Genomic DNA, 16,374 nt, shown 5'->3' on the forward strand with positions numbered 1-16,374 from the left:
CAACATATACCTGGATAGTTGAAGTCCCCCATCACCACCAAATTTTGGGCCCTGGATGATTTTGTTAGCTGTTTAAAGAAAGCCTCATCCACCTCTTCCACCTGGCTAGGGGGCCTGTAGTAGATGCCTAGTAGGACCTCATCCTTCTTTTTAACTCCTCTGAGTCTAACCCAGAGACTTTCAACCCGTCCATCTCCTACGTCTATCTTCACCTCTGTCCAGGTGTGTACATTTTTAATATACAAGGCAACACCTCCTCCCTTCTTTCCCTGCCTGTCCTTCCTAAGCAGGTTGTACCCTTCAATACCAACATTCCAATCATGAGTATTATCCCACCAAGTTTCTGTGATGCCAATGATATCATAGTTGTATTCATTTATGAGTACTTCCAATTCTTCTTCTTTATTTCCTATACTTCTTGCATTTGTATATAGGCATCTCAGACATTGATTTGGTCTTGCCTCCCAGTTTTGCCCTGGCCCTCTTTTTATGCTCCACTTGGTGTCAGTGCGTCCTCGTGCCGGTGCTCAGAGATTCTTCTGTAGCTGTGGTGTCCCGATCTCCACATGGACAGTAGCGCCTCCTTGTGCTATCCGGCACATGCACAGTGCAAGCCCCTCCTTTCCTTCTCTATTCTAGCAAACAGAGCAGGATGCTCCAAAGCAGGGGAAGGATGGAGGGAAGTGGGCACACACCTATGGGCACACACATCTCAAAGACCCATCATTACTACAGAAGGTGAGTAACTTCCTCTTCTTCTTCGAGTAGTGTCCCCCGTGGGTACTCCACGTAGTCACAGTCTGGCAGTCGGTTTGGAGCCCAGTAAGACTTACAGCTGACAGACATGCTTGACCCACTTGAATGGAGGATGCAATGGAGGACGAAGGAGTGTAGTGCTGTGCAAACGTTGCTGGAAGACCATGTCGCTGCCTGGCATGTGTCTGTAAGGGGTATTTTCTGGAGCAAGACGGTGGTGTAAGACACAGCCCTGGTAGAATGGGTGGTGACAGCACCCAGAAGCACTTTTTGGTGAAGCACATAGCAAGTGTGAATACAGGTGGAGATCCACTTGGACAGTCGTTCAGAAGAAATGGGCAGGACCTTGGTCCCACTCCACAAATGACAGGAAGAGCCTCGGAGACTTGCACCAAGGCTTTGTGTGATCAGTGAAGAAGGCCAACACCCAACAAATGTCCACAGCGTGCCACGCTGCATGCACAGGGTTGGAGTGCAGCTCTGGGAAGAACGCAGGTGAGCGAATAGGCTTGTGGATGTGAAATGGAGTGGGAACCTTAGGGAGAAGCTTAGGATGAGGAAAGAGAGTGACTCTATCTTTGGTAAACACAGTATAAGGATGTTCAGCCGTAAGAATGGCAAGCTCCCTAACCCTCCTGGCTGACATGATGCTGACTAAAATTGAGATCAGCCGGAAAGATGAGTAAGGAGAAGTATAAATATATGTCTGGAGAATGCCAGGTGATAATCAGGAAAGCGAAAGCACAACTGGAGATGTAACTAGCAAGGAATGTGAAGGGCAACAAAAAGGGCTTCTACACGTATGTTAACAATAAGAGGGTTATCAGAGAGGGTGTGGGGCCATTACTGGATGAGGGAGGTAACCTGGTCACAGATGATGTGGGAAAGCCTGAAGTACTCAATGCTTTTTTTTTGCTTCAGTCTTCACGGACAAGGTCAGCTCCCATACTACGGCACTAGGCAATTCAGTAGAGGAACTAGGTGGGCAGCCTCGGTGTGGGGGAAAAAATTATTTAAGAGCTATTTAAAAAACGTAGACACACACAAATCCATGGGTCCAGATTTAATGTATTCAAGGGTACTGAGCAAATTGGCAGATGTCATTGCAGAGCCTTTGGCTATAATCTTTGAAAACTCATGGCGATCAGGAGAGGGCCCTGGTGATTGAAAAAAGGCAAATGTAGTGCCCATCTTTAAAAAAAGGAAAGAAGGACAATCCAGGGAACTGTAAACCGGTCAGCCTCACCTCAGTCCCTGGAAAAATCATGGAGGGGGATCCTCAAAGAATCCATTTTGGAGCACTTGGAAGAGCGGAAAGTGATCAAGAGTAGTTAACATGGATTCACCAAGGGCAAGTCATGCCTGACCAATCTGATTAGCTTCTATGATGAGGTAACTGGCTTTGTGAACATAAGCAAATTATGGATGTGATATACCTTGACTTTAGCAAAGCTTTTAATACAGTCTCCCACAACATTCTTGCCTATATGTTAAGGAAGTATGGATTGGATACATGGACTGTAAGATGGATAGAAAACTGGTTTGATGGATGGGCCCATGGTCAATGGCTCAGCGTCTGGTTGCCAGTCGGTTTCAAGTAGAGTGCCCCAAGGATCAGTTCTAGCGCCAGTACTGTTCAACATCTTTATTAATCACCTGGATTAGGGGATGGATTGCACCCTCAGCAAATTTGCAGATGAGGGAGACCTCAGACCTGTTCTGGAGCAATATTGATGACACTTTCTGTTGAGTTGGGTCACGGACAGGTCTATGTACATCTGGCCCCAAAGCTGGAACGTGGGCGAAGGCCACGGTGTCCATACTTGTGGTGATTGCTGAATTAGCGACTGAGGGTGTCTGTGGTCACGTTCAGTACCCCAGAGAGATATGTGGCACCAGAGCAATGTCGTTCTGAAGGCACCAAGTCCACAGTTTTATGGCTTCTGTGCACGGGGACCGAACCCCACACCTGACAGTTGATATAATACATGTAGGTAGTGTATGTTGACCAATCTGCATGCCAGATGCATTGGAAATGCTGGCAAGTGTAGCGGACCGCCCTACATTCCAGGAAGTTTGTGTGGAGCACTTGCTCAGTGACGGACAATTTGCCCTGGACCATACAAGAACCCAAAGGCTACTCCCATCCCATAAGGGAGGCATCTGTAGTAAGGATAATAGATGTGTGGTTGGTGGAACGGCACCCCAGTTAGAATGTTGTCCGAATGTGTCCACCACTGAAGGGAGGGAAGAACGTATGGTGGTATGGTCACTGATTTTGACAGCAGGTCCCTGGCCAGGGCATAGGACATGGCCAGCCAGGACTGAAGGCACCTCATGTGAAGTCTGGCTAGCTCGACCATGTACATGGCCGCCATGTGACCCCAGCAGCTTGAGGTATATGCACACCAAAGACAGTGGGAGACAGTCACACCACCAGGATGAGATCGGGCAGGACCTGGTGTCTTGAATTGTGAGAGGGGCACTTGCAGTGTTAGCGTTTATGTCAGCCCTGATGAACTCTAGGGGCTGCATGTGTTGAAGTGTGGACTTCTTAGTTTATGGGGAAACCCAGGTTGAGCAGGAGATCTATGTTGACCATCACCCTGTGAAGGGCCTCCAGGAATGATGGCCCTTCTATGAGGCAGTCATCCAGATAGAAGAAGATGATTACCCCATGATGACGCATGTGGGCAGCCAGAGTTTGTCTTGGAGAACACCCTGGGCACAGTGGAGAGTCTAAATGGAAGGACCCAGTATTGACAGTGGTAGGACCCCACCGTAAAACAAAGAAAGCATCTGTGCACCGGGTGGATTGTGATGTGGAAATAGGCATCTTGTAGGTCAAGACCTGAGAGCCAATCATTTCTGTCCAGTGCCAGAATAATGGTCACTAGAGTCACCATATTAAACCATTGATATAGAACATATTTGTTGAGCCTCTGGAGGTTGAGGATGGGCCTCCATCCCCCACTTTGATTCTTGATTAAGAAGTACATGAAGTAGAACTCCCTGCTCTGAAACTCCACAGGGACTGGCTCGATGGCATCCAGATGGAGGAGGTGCTGTACCTCTTGCTCAAGGACATGCTCGTGAGAGGGGTTCCTGAAGATGGACAGAGTAAGGGGATGGGTGGAGGGGGTAGAGAGAAACAGGACAGAATATCCCCAGGCCACTAGCTCCAGAATCCACTTGTCTGAGGTTATGACAGCCCAGTGGGGAAGAAAAGAAGGGAGGCAGTGGAGGAAGGGATGGCGATCATACTGTGCAATGGGCGGGACAGAAAGATCTCTCAGACTCCCAACCACCCCCTCAAAACTGCTGCTTAGGCTGTTGAGGGTGGGATGTTGCAGGCTGTTGGTTCAATTGCCAGTGATGTCTTCACTGCTAAGATCTGTGCTGTTGGCAAGGTTCAAAGCATTGTGGTTGCTGCTGGAACTGCTCCTGTGGTCTTTGAGAGGGAGAGTACCGGGCCCACTTGCATGGGAAGGTGTACCTTCCCAGCATATGTAGAACAGTGTGAGAATCCTTCATGGAGTGAAGGACCTTATCTGTCTTCTAAATGAACAGATGGTGTTTGTTGAAGGAAAGGTTCTCCGCTTTCTGCTGCAGGTCCCTGGGGACCCTCAAAGGCTGGAGCCATGATTTGCACCTCATGACCATGGCAGAGGCCGTGACCCTTGCCACCATGTCTGCTACATCCATCGCAGACTAGAGTGCTGTACGGGCAATTATGTGTCCTTTGTGTATTACATTCATGAGGGCTGGGCACTGCTGCTCACGTAAGGAGGGAACCAAGTCCTGCAGCTTGGAGTAGTTATAGTCGGCCATCAGGGCCTCATAGCTCACCACCAACCAGAGTAGCGTGCCAGAGGAATAAACTTTGCACCCCACAATGTCCCTTTTCTTTCTTGTCTTGTCCTGAGGAGTGGAACGAAAGGATTTAGTTTTGTAGTGGATGGAACAGCATTCCTTGTGGGAGGAATGGATGCCAGCATCTGCCAGATGACATTTGTAGGGTCCATTATGGCTTCATCCATGGACATCACAATTCTGGAGGAGGAGGGAGGCTGTAGGCTGCAGAGAAGTCTATACTGTTTGATCAGCACCTCCTGCAGGTCCTTCTCCTGAGCCTGGGCCACCCACCTGAAAAGGTCCTGTAAAGCTTGTGAGTCTTCTGTAGGAGGAGTTGAAATTGAGAGCATTGTGTTGTCTGCTGAGGACAAGCAGTGATGCAGCAGGAACCTATCCTCACCCTCTTAAAGGGAATCCTCAGCCCCAGAATGCTGTGATAGTGGATGCTTCACTCATGTGGTGGGCTGTGGTGACACAGGATGGTCCCTGGATACCGTGGACAGTGCTGGTGGAGCATGGGAGTGGGTCGACTGTGCCTCCCAAGGTGACCATTGAGGAACTGGTTCGTGCAGATATGGGTAGTGTTGTGCAAACCACAATGAAGCAGTTGTGGATAAGTCATGGTAGGTGGCACGTCTTCACAGGTGGAGTGTGCGGGACTGGAGTGCTGTGATGAAAAGACACTCCTCCAATTGGAATTGCCCCCTCTGGGGGTAGGCAGTTTAGCCCCCGAGCCCTGTGAGAACCGTGAGCATGGACAAACAAGGGGACAGGGCAGCAACAGGGACACACAATGAGGGGAGCTGGACAGTGTCATGCAAGCCCCCAGGGATGAGTCTTCACAGCATTGTTTAGATATTGTGCCATATTCTGGTGCCAGGGGTCTTGGCGAAGCAGTGTGTCGGTGCCACTTCAGTGCCTTCTCCAGTGCCACACGAGAATGGGACAGTGCTCAGTCCAATGCCTCGTGTGAGTGGCACGAAGACTTGGAGTGGTGCCACTTGCGCTCCAGTTCCAGCATCCAGGGTGGGGCCTTAGTTTCTGAGGACCTCTTGCACCCAGAGGTAAAAATGTCCAAAGCCAGTGGTGCTGACGGTGTTGGAGGTGCCAAATGCTGACAGCTTGGCTCCGAGTGCACCCACTTTCGTGGTGCCAGCTGATGATGCCAGAGGTGTCATGGCAGTCTGGATAAGGGTAGAATAAATGCTGAACTATCTAACTACACTCCCCTTCATCTTTCAGAGGGTGAGCGAAGCTCTGTCTGCAGATGAAGATGGTAGAGAAGGAACTGCACACACGTCAGGTAGTATTAGGAGGCACTACTGGGCGTGCACAGCGTGAGAAACCAAAACTATTATAGAAGACTCTCTGAGTGCTGGCGTGTGGACATTCCGACACCCAGAGTGGAGCATCCACAAGGGGACACATCTCGAAGAAGAAAGTATGTTCTGTAGAACACTGGTGTTCTATGAACAACTCGCTGGTGTTCCATGGGCATTTGAACAAATACACTTACGGTATATATTAAGAAATACATCAGAATAGATTGTAAGGGGTCTATCATGTCAAGTCTTACTTGGGGGCACATAATGATCAAGATTATTGACACTACAGTCTTAAACAAACACTTTAATTCTTGGATTATTAACACATTAGGCATAATGGCTGCTGTGTTACTGTAAGTACAGCTCAGGTGCATTGATTCTGCTCTAATGATTTATGTTGGCAGCTAGTTGCTGTGCAGTGGCTGTGGCATGCATGATCTAATCTGGCAGAGACCCTTCACCTCAATCAGTAGCTTTACATTAATAAATCCCTAAATCTCAGGATTTAGATAGGGGAAATACGGCAGACACCTAGAAGAAGCTAATGGGTGGTGCCAAGGAGTGGAAAGAGTTCTAACTAACATTTGCCTACAACTCCATCAGGAGACACATACCTGGTTTCCTCTCATAAAAGATGACCCACACACAAATCACTCTATTTTCGGTGTGCAAATTCTCTACCTGTATCATGGGCATAGCAAATAATTCTCCATCCCACAGACTTTTTTGTCTCTTTAGACTAATTTTTTGGAGGTAGGGACTCTCTTTTAACAATCTATTTGTAAAGCACTAGCAAGATTAGTCTTACGTGGGGCCTCTTGATGTTTCCATACCACAAAATGTAATAAACAAATCTAACCTATAAATTATTAGCAACAGTTAGTTTTGGGTGAGGCTCAGCTAGTTCCCAGCAGCCCATCTCCTGTCCCCAAACTCTATAGATCCTAAGTTCTATTTCTGTAAGGCCACATCTGCCACCAGTGCACACCCTCGGGCACACCTCTCCCCCGGGGGGAAGCAGAAAGGAGAGTGGGCGAGTCAATTTTCTGTACCTTTGCATTCCTTGGATGAAGATTTGTTTGCTCTGGCTCATGATCAAGATGCTGATGTTTCCTTTCCCTTCCCTTACGTTCTTCCTCTGTGTGTGCTTTAATGTCAGAAGGCTTTCTTTCTACTTCTGCCAACAAACTCTAACACAAACACAAAGACTTTGGGGCTCTTCTCAGTGGGCTGAATCTGCCTCCCTGCAACATACCCACTTAGATGGTTTTGGCACAAAGAAGTTGCATGGATAGATGGGAAATAGAATCCTCCTTCCCAGCTATGGAACATCAGGAGTTCTGTGCCAGATACTGCAGCAACCACATTAAACGCTGTTCCCACACTCTGCAAGGAGCACCAAGTCTACCTAATCCCCACTCCTTACCTGATCACTCTCACTTTGTTCCCATGCCCAATGTATGGTAATACACTCAGAAGCGTGGACCCCTCTGATGGGCTGCAGCTGTTCTGCCTCTCCGGCATTGACGCTACGCTAATGCCACTGTGCCTCAGGCCTTCACTGCTGCACAGGAGTTTTTCCACTGAATGAACAATGCACAGGCTAAAGCCCACCCCTGAAATATCTAGAGTGAATGCTGAGGCAGAGGTAGCTAAAGATAAGCAACTCCAGATGTACGTCACAAGAGAAAACTTGTTAGGCAAGATGACGCCAAAAGGACTGCTTACACATCATTGTAAATACACTGCTTGTAATATTTAGGTAATTTCCAAACAGTGTTCAACAAGCTCTTCCCCCAGAGCAGGGAGGAAAACAAGCTGATGTTATGACTAGGGATGAGGCATTTCACAGAGCAGTAAATTTTTATGAATCTCTCAAACTGTTAATTAAATTTAAGAATGGTTTGAATTTGCAAAGTTTTCTTTCCTTTCATTTAAACTCACCCTTTTCTTCAAAGAGATTTAATTTTAAAGACCAAGCAATGTGTTTATGAAACAATCTCCCACAAGCTAGGTCAGCACAAAAAGTTTCCTATATGTTATATACTCGCAGGTGCATATTGGTATTGTCTTTAGATTTTTCTCTGCCATTTTTTGCAGTCTCTTCTAAGGAGAATACAAACTAATGCATGAGTTCAACTTTAAAATGCATGAAGTGAGTGGCAAATTAAATAAAATGAGTTTGACTATCCGTAGTTTTAACCCACACAACTACTGCTTATTCGATACACAACATGACAATAACATTCACATGTAAGAAATCCAACATATATTATTTTTAGATTAAGGATACACATTTCTTGACTTCCAAGCAAGGCTTCTCGATTTACACTGCCAGAGCATTAACTTATGTCTTTAACAAGAAGCAATGGGCTTAAACTGCGGCAAGGGAGGTTTAGATTAGACAGGAAAAACTTCCTAACTGTTAAGGTGGTTAAACACTGGAATAAATTGCCTGTGCAGGATGCGGAATCTCTATCACTGGAGATATTTAAGAGCTGGTTAGACAGACGTCTATCGGAGAAGATCTAGATGATGCTTGGTCCTGCTGTGAAGGTCCTTCCAGTTCTAGCATTCTATGATTCTATGGAGCTTGCATAAGTAGGTGTAAATGTCTCTGAATTTCACAGAATCACAGAAATTAACTATCTAGAAATCCCAGTACATCATCTAGCCCATCATCCTGCTGGTGCAGGGGTATTCTACATACATACAGTACTACGTTCTTATGTTTTGCCTGCCCTAAATTAGCCAAGTAATGACTCTTCTATCAGTTCCCTTTGAAACTATTCAACTGTCCAACTGCTACCATAGGTAGGACAACTTTTCTTTCTTTTATTTTCAGTCTATTTCTCCACTTCACCCCTTTGAACATCCCTGAAAATATTTACTTCCTTTTGTGATGTCTAGACCATTACATCATCTCTGCGGTCATTTGGCCAATTATTCTACTGTAACAAATATCTTTTCTTTCACAGTAACAAACCATTTTTTTATAAAAAGTGGGGAGCTGCTAAGCAAGACCTGTCCCTTTTCCTCCCTTCTTGGCTCAGGGAGTTTTTATATATAGCAGAAGATATTGCTTCAGAAACGCCAGAGACCTTGTTACTCTGTCACTTGAGGTCACCATCCTTCTGAAACTACCCCATCATCTTGTCACTATAGAGTGGTACTATTCCTTTTGCCTCTAGAGAAAGTACTGTTAGTGTATTGTTTGCTGGTCCTATCAAAGGCAAGGACACCTCCAGTGGCACTAACAGGCTGCCCTAGCATTCCAAAGGGGCCCAGAGCTCTGGCCATGGCCACTACCAAAGTAGCAATGGTGGTGTCAGAAGCTCCAGGCCCCTTTGAAACTCCAGGCCTGGGAGGCAACTGCCCTCTGCTCCCACAATCGGCAGTCCCGGCCACCTCAGGGAGGCAAGCCAGAAGCCAGTCCTGGTGTAGTTCAATATGTCTGCTCGGCCATCCCTCTTTCCTGAATGGTACTCCAGCTTGCACTCAACTTGATGTTCAGTGTGACAGTGGCAGACAAGCAGTGGAGAAAAGTCAGTATAACTGAGAATAGTGACTATTAATGTCACACAAGTACATATTTTCCCACATTCATTCTGCCTCTAACTTTCAAATGTGGGAAGCGTATAGGAGCTAAATTCTGCCTGCGTAAATCATACTGCAAAGCTTCTATAACGTCCAACAATAGTAGCCCTAGGACAAATCAGCTATGCTGTATTTGTTCCATACTGTGTTGTCTTAGTAGCTCACACTTACCTCCTGTGCCAGAGGAACATGATACAGGGTCACTAGTAGATCGGACTAGGTTTGGAATTCTGTATTTTCTAATGCAATGGGGCTGGGCAGATCTCTCGGGGCAGCCACAGTGTGACGAACCACTTGCAGGCACGGAACAGGGAGAGGGGTGAGAGTGTACAGCAGCAGGCTGGTTAAAGACCCCACAACATATTTTCATTTGTTTCAGGGGCGGCCTGGCTTTGTTTTCTCTGACAGAGCTTTGGGATTCTCTTTCTGATGGGCTGAAGTTCTCCGAGGAGCAGTATGAGGCTCTGCCATGAACATAGTTCTCATACTCCTGGCCTTGAAACCTGTCCATAGAGGCTCTGCTGCGTGAACTGCCATCCTCATCAGGGGAATATTGTGAGCTAGTCCTGTGCACCCCGGAGCAAATGCTGTGATCCAAACTGGCGCAGCTCCTATTTGTGGTGCCGCGGTGGGCTGTACTGTATGGGGAAAAGTCTGTGGAACGAAGAGAGCCCTGCACTTCAAGAGAATAAAGATCCTCTGACGAGTAGCTATGATCTGGGAGATCCGCAGTGTCAGAGACCATCAGAGAGGTACTGTCAACAGATGCTGCAAAAGAAGGCATTTTGTGTATTACTACATTGCAGTCATGTATATCATCATTGTTAGCATTCATTCTGCTTGTAAGCCAGCTATGTGCCAGTGTAATGCAAGACACAGCATGAAGAAAATCCTTGTCTTAAAGTGATGATAATCTCATGGCTCATCTCATAGATTTAAACCAATATATTAAAATAATTTAAATGTTTTAAATGACAAAAGCCCAGGAGACTAAAGTCTGAAGTCATCCTCCTGCTTTTAGTCTTTCTTACGCAAAATACTTTGCACCATATAGTGTCCCTCTACAGTTACAGTGGGGTGAAGTCTTGCCTTTATGGGTTCCTTTGATAAACATTTCTTTCAATGCTTTAAGGATTATGTGTGCTAAAGACAATAGCTCTTTACACAGATACTCTGTAACCAAGCCATTGATCAAAGTTTTACACCTGTCAATGCTAGTTTTGCACCTAACACCTTGCAACTATCACCTGTCTCAAATACATATCAAAGAGCTTTTTGAAAAAAAGAATGCACCCTTGTACCCTCTTCTCCAGCACACAAAATATAGAGCATATCAGAGATTTCCTTCTCTCTACATGACAGATGAAAGCTCAACATTCTCTGAAGATATACATCACCTTGGAAGCCCTTCGTATTAGGAGATTTTTATCTCTGCTTCTAAGATGCTCACATATGTATATATGAAATGAAAATGTCTCTGGGTTTTATGTAAAGCTGTATTCTTCTGGTCTTTGTTGCCAGAAGTGATTTTCAAAGAGAACAAAGGGAATCCCTTTGGTGGGTGAAGCACACTTACATTCTTTCCTATACATTGTTTTTTGCCCAACTTCAGAATACAACCAATTACTTTTCAAGTAGTAGACTAGAACTGATGAGACGTTACCAGGTGTCATCTCATATTATACACTAAATATACATCACTTTGTTTCAATCAGGTTGGCAATCTCTGCTGCCCCTTTCCATGTAATAGCTGTTGCTAGCAATGTTGGCAAGGTGCACAGATTCTCACAGTTGTGTTCAGGGAAGGGACAATAGGATCTGTTAGCAGGTTTACAAATGTTTGCTAAATGGCCTCTGTGCAGCTGGGGGGTCTGGCTAGCAAAAGCAGTGGAAGGGCTGAAATGAAAGAAAGCCTTGTAGTGCATTATTCCTGGTTTGGCAGGAAATACTGTACATTTCAAAGGGGAGTGGTTATATTTTGTGAGCTTACCAGATCACCCTGGAACTCCAAAGGTGTGGAAAAGGGCCATCACTGCATGTGTTATTTAATAACTGAAAAGCTAGATTTTATGAAGGGCTTTTTATCTCCATTCAGAATTGCTAATCGAGACCTAGTATTTTCATCTGGGCACATGGGAAATAAACTCATATTTGCCAGGCAACTTAAGATAACCCAATGACATATTAGTCAATTATGTAAATATCTATTGAGGCATGTTGAAATACATGCTTTTTACTGAAACACATACTGATAGTATAGTAGGTCCACTGAAACTTGTTTGGGTATTTAAGATGAACCTGTGTAAGCTATTGCATTAATTCCTCATTTGAAATGTTTAGAGTATGTGTGAGTGGGTGAGATCAGTACCCTGCCCTCAGAGCTCAGACGTGGAAGTAATGGCCAAACTCTCCATGAACCTCTTTGCCAGGATTTGGTTTAGCGACAGTCAAACATCACGAAGGCTTAGTCTATACTAGGGAAATATAGTAAAACGTTGATGTACGTGATTTTGACTTACACACTACTTAGAGTCACATGAGTCAAAATCAGCAAGTGGAGATGGCCAGGTGGTGTAGCGCTCTGCCTGCCAGCTCCAGCCCTTGGCTCCTGCAACTGGGGAAGCTGGGGAGCAGCTGCGCTGCGTTGCGGATCTGCCCGTCCCTGCTCACCCAACTGGGGGAAAACAGGGAGCAGCCACACTGCCTTGCTGGTCTGCCTACTGGTCCACACCCCCCTCGCACCACTCGCAGGAGCTGGGAAAATGACCAGCACTGCTGTGCCGGTCAGTTTCCTGGCTCCAAGGAGTGGCAGGGAGCTGGGAACCAGGCAGCAGCCTAGCTCCTGGCTCCCCTCCACTTGCAATGACCAGTGCTGCTGTGCTGGTCAGTTTCCTGGCTCCAGCAAGTGGTAGGGAGCAGGGAGCCTGGTGCAGCAGCACCGGTCAGTTTCCAGCTCCCAGCCACTCACAGGAGCCCGGGAACTGATCCGCGCTGCTCCCTGAGTGGCAAGCAGCCGGGGGAAACTGACCAGCACTGTTGTGCCTGCCTCTGGTCTCCCTGCTGCTCATGGGAGCTGGGAGCCAGGCGCAGCCAGGACGGGGAGCCATCCCGACCTGTGAGAATTTTGACTTCCACATGGTTGCTCAGGCATGCAACCTATGCGTAAGTCAGGGTTTACTGTAAGTTGATTTCACATACAAAATTCTAGCTATGGTATTTCTGTAGCCAGAATCAACATATCAGAATTGACTTATTTCTCTTGTATAGACCTAGCCTCTATACTCTCCTGTTGACCTTCCTTCCTCCACATGATAGTGTGGAGTACAGAGATAGACTGCTGACCCCAGAGAGATCAATTTTGCTGCATCTTTACCAGACACAAGAAATCAAACTCCAGAAGATTGACCCTGGCTGGGTTGATTTTCCTGTAAGGATAGACATATCTATACAAAACTTCCAAGCGGCCACTCCCACCCTCTCTCTATCCTGGTTGGAGCTGTTTGGACTCATTGGTCTGCCTGACTTACAGGCCTTATTTACACTTTCTCATGATTCCTGCTCTCCAGTGGTGCAGTTCCCTGGTGGTATCAATGGAGGGAGCTGTAGTAAAGACTGACCACTGTCATGTTGACTATTATCATCATTGATCTAGTGCAGAGCAGGGATAGAGGTACGTGACTGCTTTACAGTGGCACAACAGTGGCAAGGTTATTTTGGAGGTTTGGAAGATTTTTGGCAAGAGCTGGGGTAAGGGGAATATAGTGTAGATAGACATAGCATGATAATGCATAATACCCTATGCAAAATGTAAGCAGTGTTGTTGTAGCTGGGTTGGTTTCAGCATATCAGAGAGACAAGGTGGGTAAGGTAATTTATTTTATTGTACCAACTTCTCTTGATAGGAGAGAAAAGCTTTCAAGCTGACACAGTTCCTGCAGGACAGCTCTGTGTAAGTCTCAGTGTGTTTCTCTCACCAACAGAAGCTGGTCTAACAAAAGATATCACTACAGCCCCATATCGCTTTCTCAGTATGTAAGGGAATACATTCTTGTGACTGGAGGCAGAACCGCATTAGAAGTGAAAATATACATAAAAATGCTGGATTTATAGACAATGTGTGTATTTGGTCACATTGCTAATACAAAATGTAAAAAAAAAAATGTAATGAAGAGTTACATGAAACATTTTTAGAAGATGCACATATACTTTTAACCCCCCCATTATGTATCAGACTATGTTTTTCAGAAATATTTACACATGCACAGTGTTACAAAATCTATGACTGAATCACTAATGAACTCAACTACAGCAACACATATTATTTCAATACAAAGTGAAATGAAGACACCTCTACTCATTCAATGAATTCAGTTTTGATAAAACAGGTATCTGCTATGAGTATAAAAGAAAACTCTTTGTAAGCAGAACCTCCTTAATAACATGAAAACAAAAAAGCAGTCCAGTAGCACTTTAAAGACTATCAAAATAATTTCTTAGGTGATGAGCTTTCATGGGAAAAACCCACTTCTTCAGATCATAGCCACATCAGAACAGACTCAATATTTAAGGCACAGAGAACCAAAAATAGCAATCAGGGTTGACAAATTTCTGTTCTGGTAGGGCTATGATCTGAAGAAGTGGGTCTGTCCCATGAAAGCTCATTACCTAAGAAATTATTTTGATAGTCTTTAAAGTGCTACTGGGCTGCTTTTTTTGTTTTCATAGTACATAGACTAGCACGGCCATCTCTCTGCTACTACTCCTTGATAATAAAAACTGGTCACCTTGAATTGTCAACATCACATTTGCTGCATAAAGATATCAAACTATTTATTTAAAAGAAAGTTTGTTACTAATGAGACATGAGGGATGGAGCACTCTGGAGACTGAAGCATTCTAGTTCTCCACAAAACAGACATGTCATAGGACATACCTGATTCCCCACGTTGTTTTAGAGGATAACCATGAATAGTTCAGTCCTGAGACCTCTTATAACTAGGATGTCAACAGGTAATACTTGCAGAGTGTTAATGCTGGCTATGATGTGGACACCTATCTTCTGGAGATTGATACCACCTTATTTCACACACATTACAACTCCTGGTCACTGATCTGAATTTAAACCACTGACCAGAGGTGACTAGCATTCAATATTAATCAGAGCAGTTACAGAAAGGCTGTCCTGATAATGAGCTGGCCTTGTGCTGCTGCTGCTCAGCATCCCTATCCAAGACAGCCTCCTTAAGAAAAAAGAAAAAAGAGCTCAGATACATTCCTGGGCTTCTGGAGGCTATCTACATTACATAACTTATAGGAGAGCAGCAGTAGAGGGCCGTGTTTACACTAGCCAAAAACTTTGAAATTGCCATGCAAATGGCCATTTCGAAGTTTACCAATGAAGCACTGAAATACATATTCAGAGCCTCATTAGCATGCGGGTGGCCGCGGCACTTCAAAATTGACATGGCTCGCTGCCGCATGGCTCGTCCAGCCGGGGCTCCTTTTCGAAAGGACCCCAGCTACTTTGAAGTCCCCTTATTCCCATCTGCTCATAGGAATAAGGGGACTTCGAAGTAGCCGGGGTCCTTTCGAAAAGGAGCCCCGTCTGGATGAGCCGCGCGGTGGCGAGCCGCGTCAATTTCAAAGTGCCGCGGCCGCCCGCATGCTAATGAGGCGCCAAATAGGTATTTCAGCATTTCATTAGTAAACTTTGAAATGGCCATTTGCATGGCCATTTCGAAGTTTTTGGCTAGTGTAGGCATAGCCTAGAAGAGCCAAAGGAGTGTACCACTCTAAAGGCAGCCATAGTAGTACATTAACATTATTTAAGAGTGCCATAGGTGTTCAAGACAGCAAAAAGTCTCAGCCCCTGCCCCAAGAAAGCTTCCAATCAAAGTCAGACCTCCAGAGAGCAGTTTGTGGAGAAGGAATGTAGTGAGTGACTGGGACTAAAGTGCTTCTTCATATGACCAAGATGTGACCAAATCCCTTGTCCTCAAGACAGAAAATAACAAACGAGAGGAAACAGCCCACTCTAATATATGGTCTTAAAAGTTAAATCGATGTATCTATGTGCCCAAAGGCATGAAAAATTTGCACTGACCTAGAGGTGACTAGCATTCAGTGTTAATCAGACTTGTTACAGAAAGACATGACACAGTTAAACCAATCTAACAAGCTAATCCCCATTGCAGATATGGCTAGACCAAGGAAAGAATTTCGTTGAGCTGGGAACTGCTGCTTGAGTACTTGGGCTGCCTACATGGATGGATAAACTTCTCCTCTTACTCTAGGCTTTAGAATATGACACTACAGTGCTATAGCTGCAGCAGTGCAGCTTGCTACTGAAGCACCCATTTGATGAATATGGCCTTAGTGACACCCACAAGCTCCCAAAATAAAAAAGCAACTATAAAAATCACCTTGCGTGCTATAGCCAGCTGTTGTGTTTCTCTCGCCCACGCTGGAGTCGGTCACTTGCTGAGGTGTATCGGTGATCTGTACAGAAAATGTAGAATACATAGCGCATTAGCCTGCAGATAGAATGACTCAAAAACAGAGCTGAAACATATTGTCACGACTCTAAGGGCTATGACTGGTAATTTGAAGAGTCTATCCTGTAAGTTGCTATGCAAAGTTGCTATGCATAGACACAACAATTTAGTATGGCTTCATATCAGCAGCAGATGCAGAGCAAATGAACATGCATAAAGTAATTGCTGGGTTTTCCAGAATTTATCAATTATCTTGGGTTCATGGGCATTTAGGGCTTCAGATTAACATTACAAAGTGTAATGATGGCAGTGCTTAAATCAGTGCTCCTATCGTATCTCACTAGGAG

General features: G+C 45.4%; 1 protein-coding gene across 2 annotated transcripts in view; it reads right to left on the minus strand.

The window, feature by feature from the left end:
• The window catches only part of ENTREP2 (endosomal transmembrane epsin interactor 2), a 458,153-nt gene that overhangs the window by 10,258 nt on the left and 431,521 nt on the right, over window positions 1-16,374 (minus strand). For both annotated transcript variants that reach the window (XM_075006820.1, XM_075006819.1), the window contains exons 8-9: window positions 15,956-16,031; window positions 9,705-10,301 (exon numbers count right to left, since the gene is read on the minus strand). In XM_075006820.1, coding sequence (XP_074862921.1) covers window positions 9,705-10,301; window positions 15,956-16,031 — 673 coding nt within the window. The remainder of the gene's footprint in view (window positions 1-9,704; window positions 10,302-15,955; window positions 16,032-16,374) is intronic.

The sequence above is a fragment of the Carettochelys insculpta genome, chromosome 12 (assembly GCF_033958435.1).
Source record: "Carettochelys insculpta isolate YL-2023 chromosome 12, ASM3395843v1, whole genome shotgun sequence".
In the NCBI taxonomy this organism is placed as follows: domain Eukaryota; kingdom Metazoa; phylum Chordata; order Testudines; family Carettochelyidae; genus Carettochelys; species Carettochelys insculpta.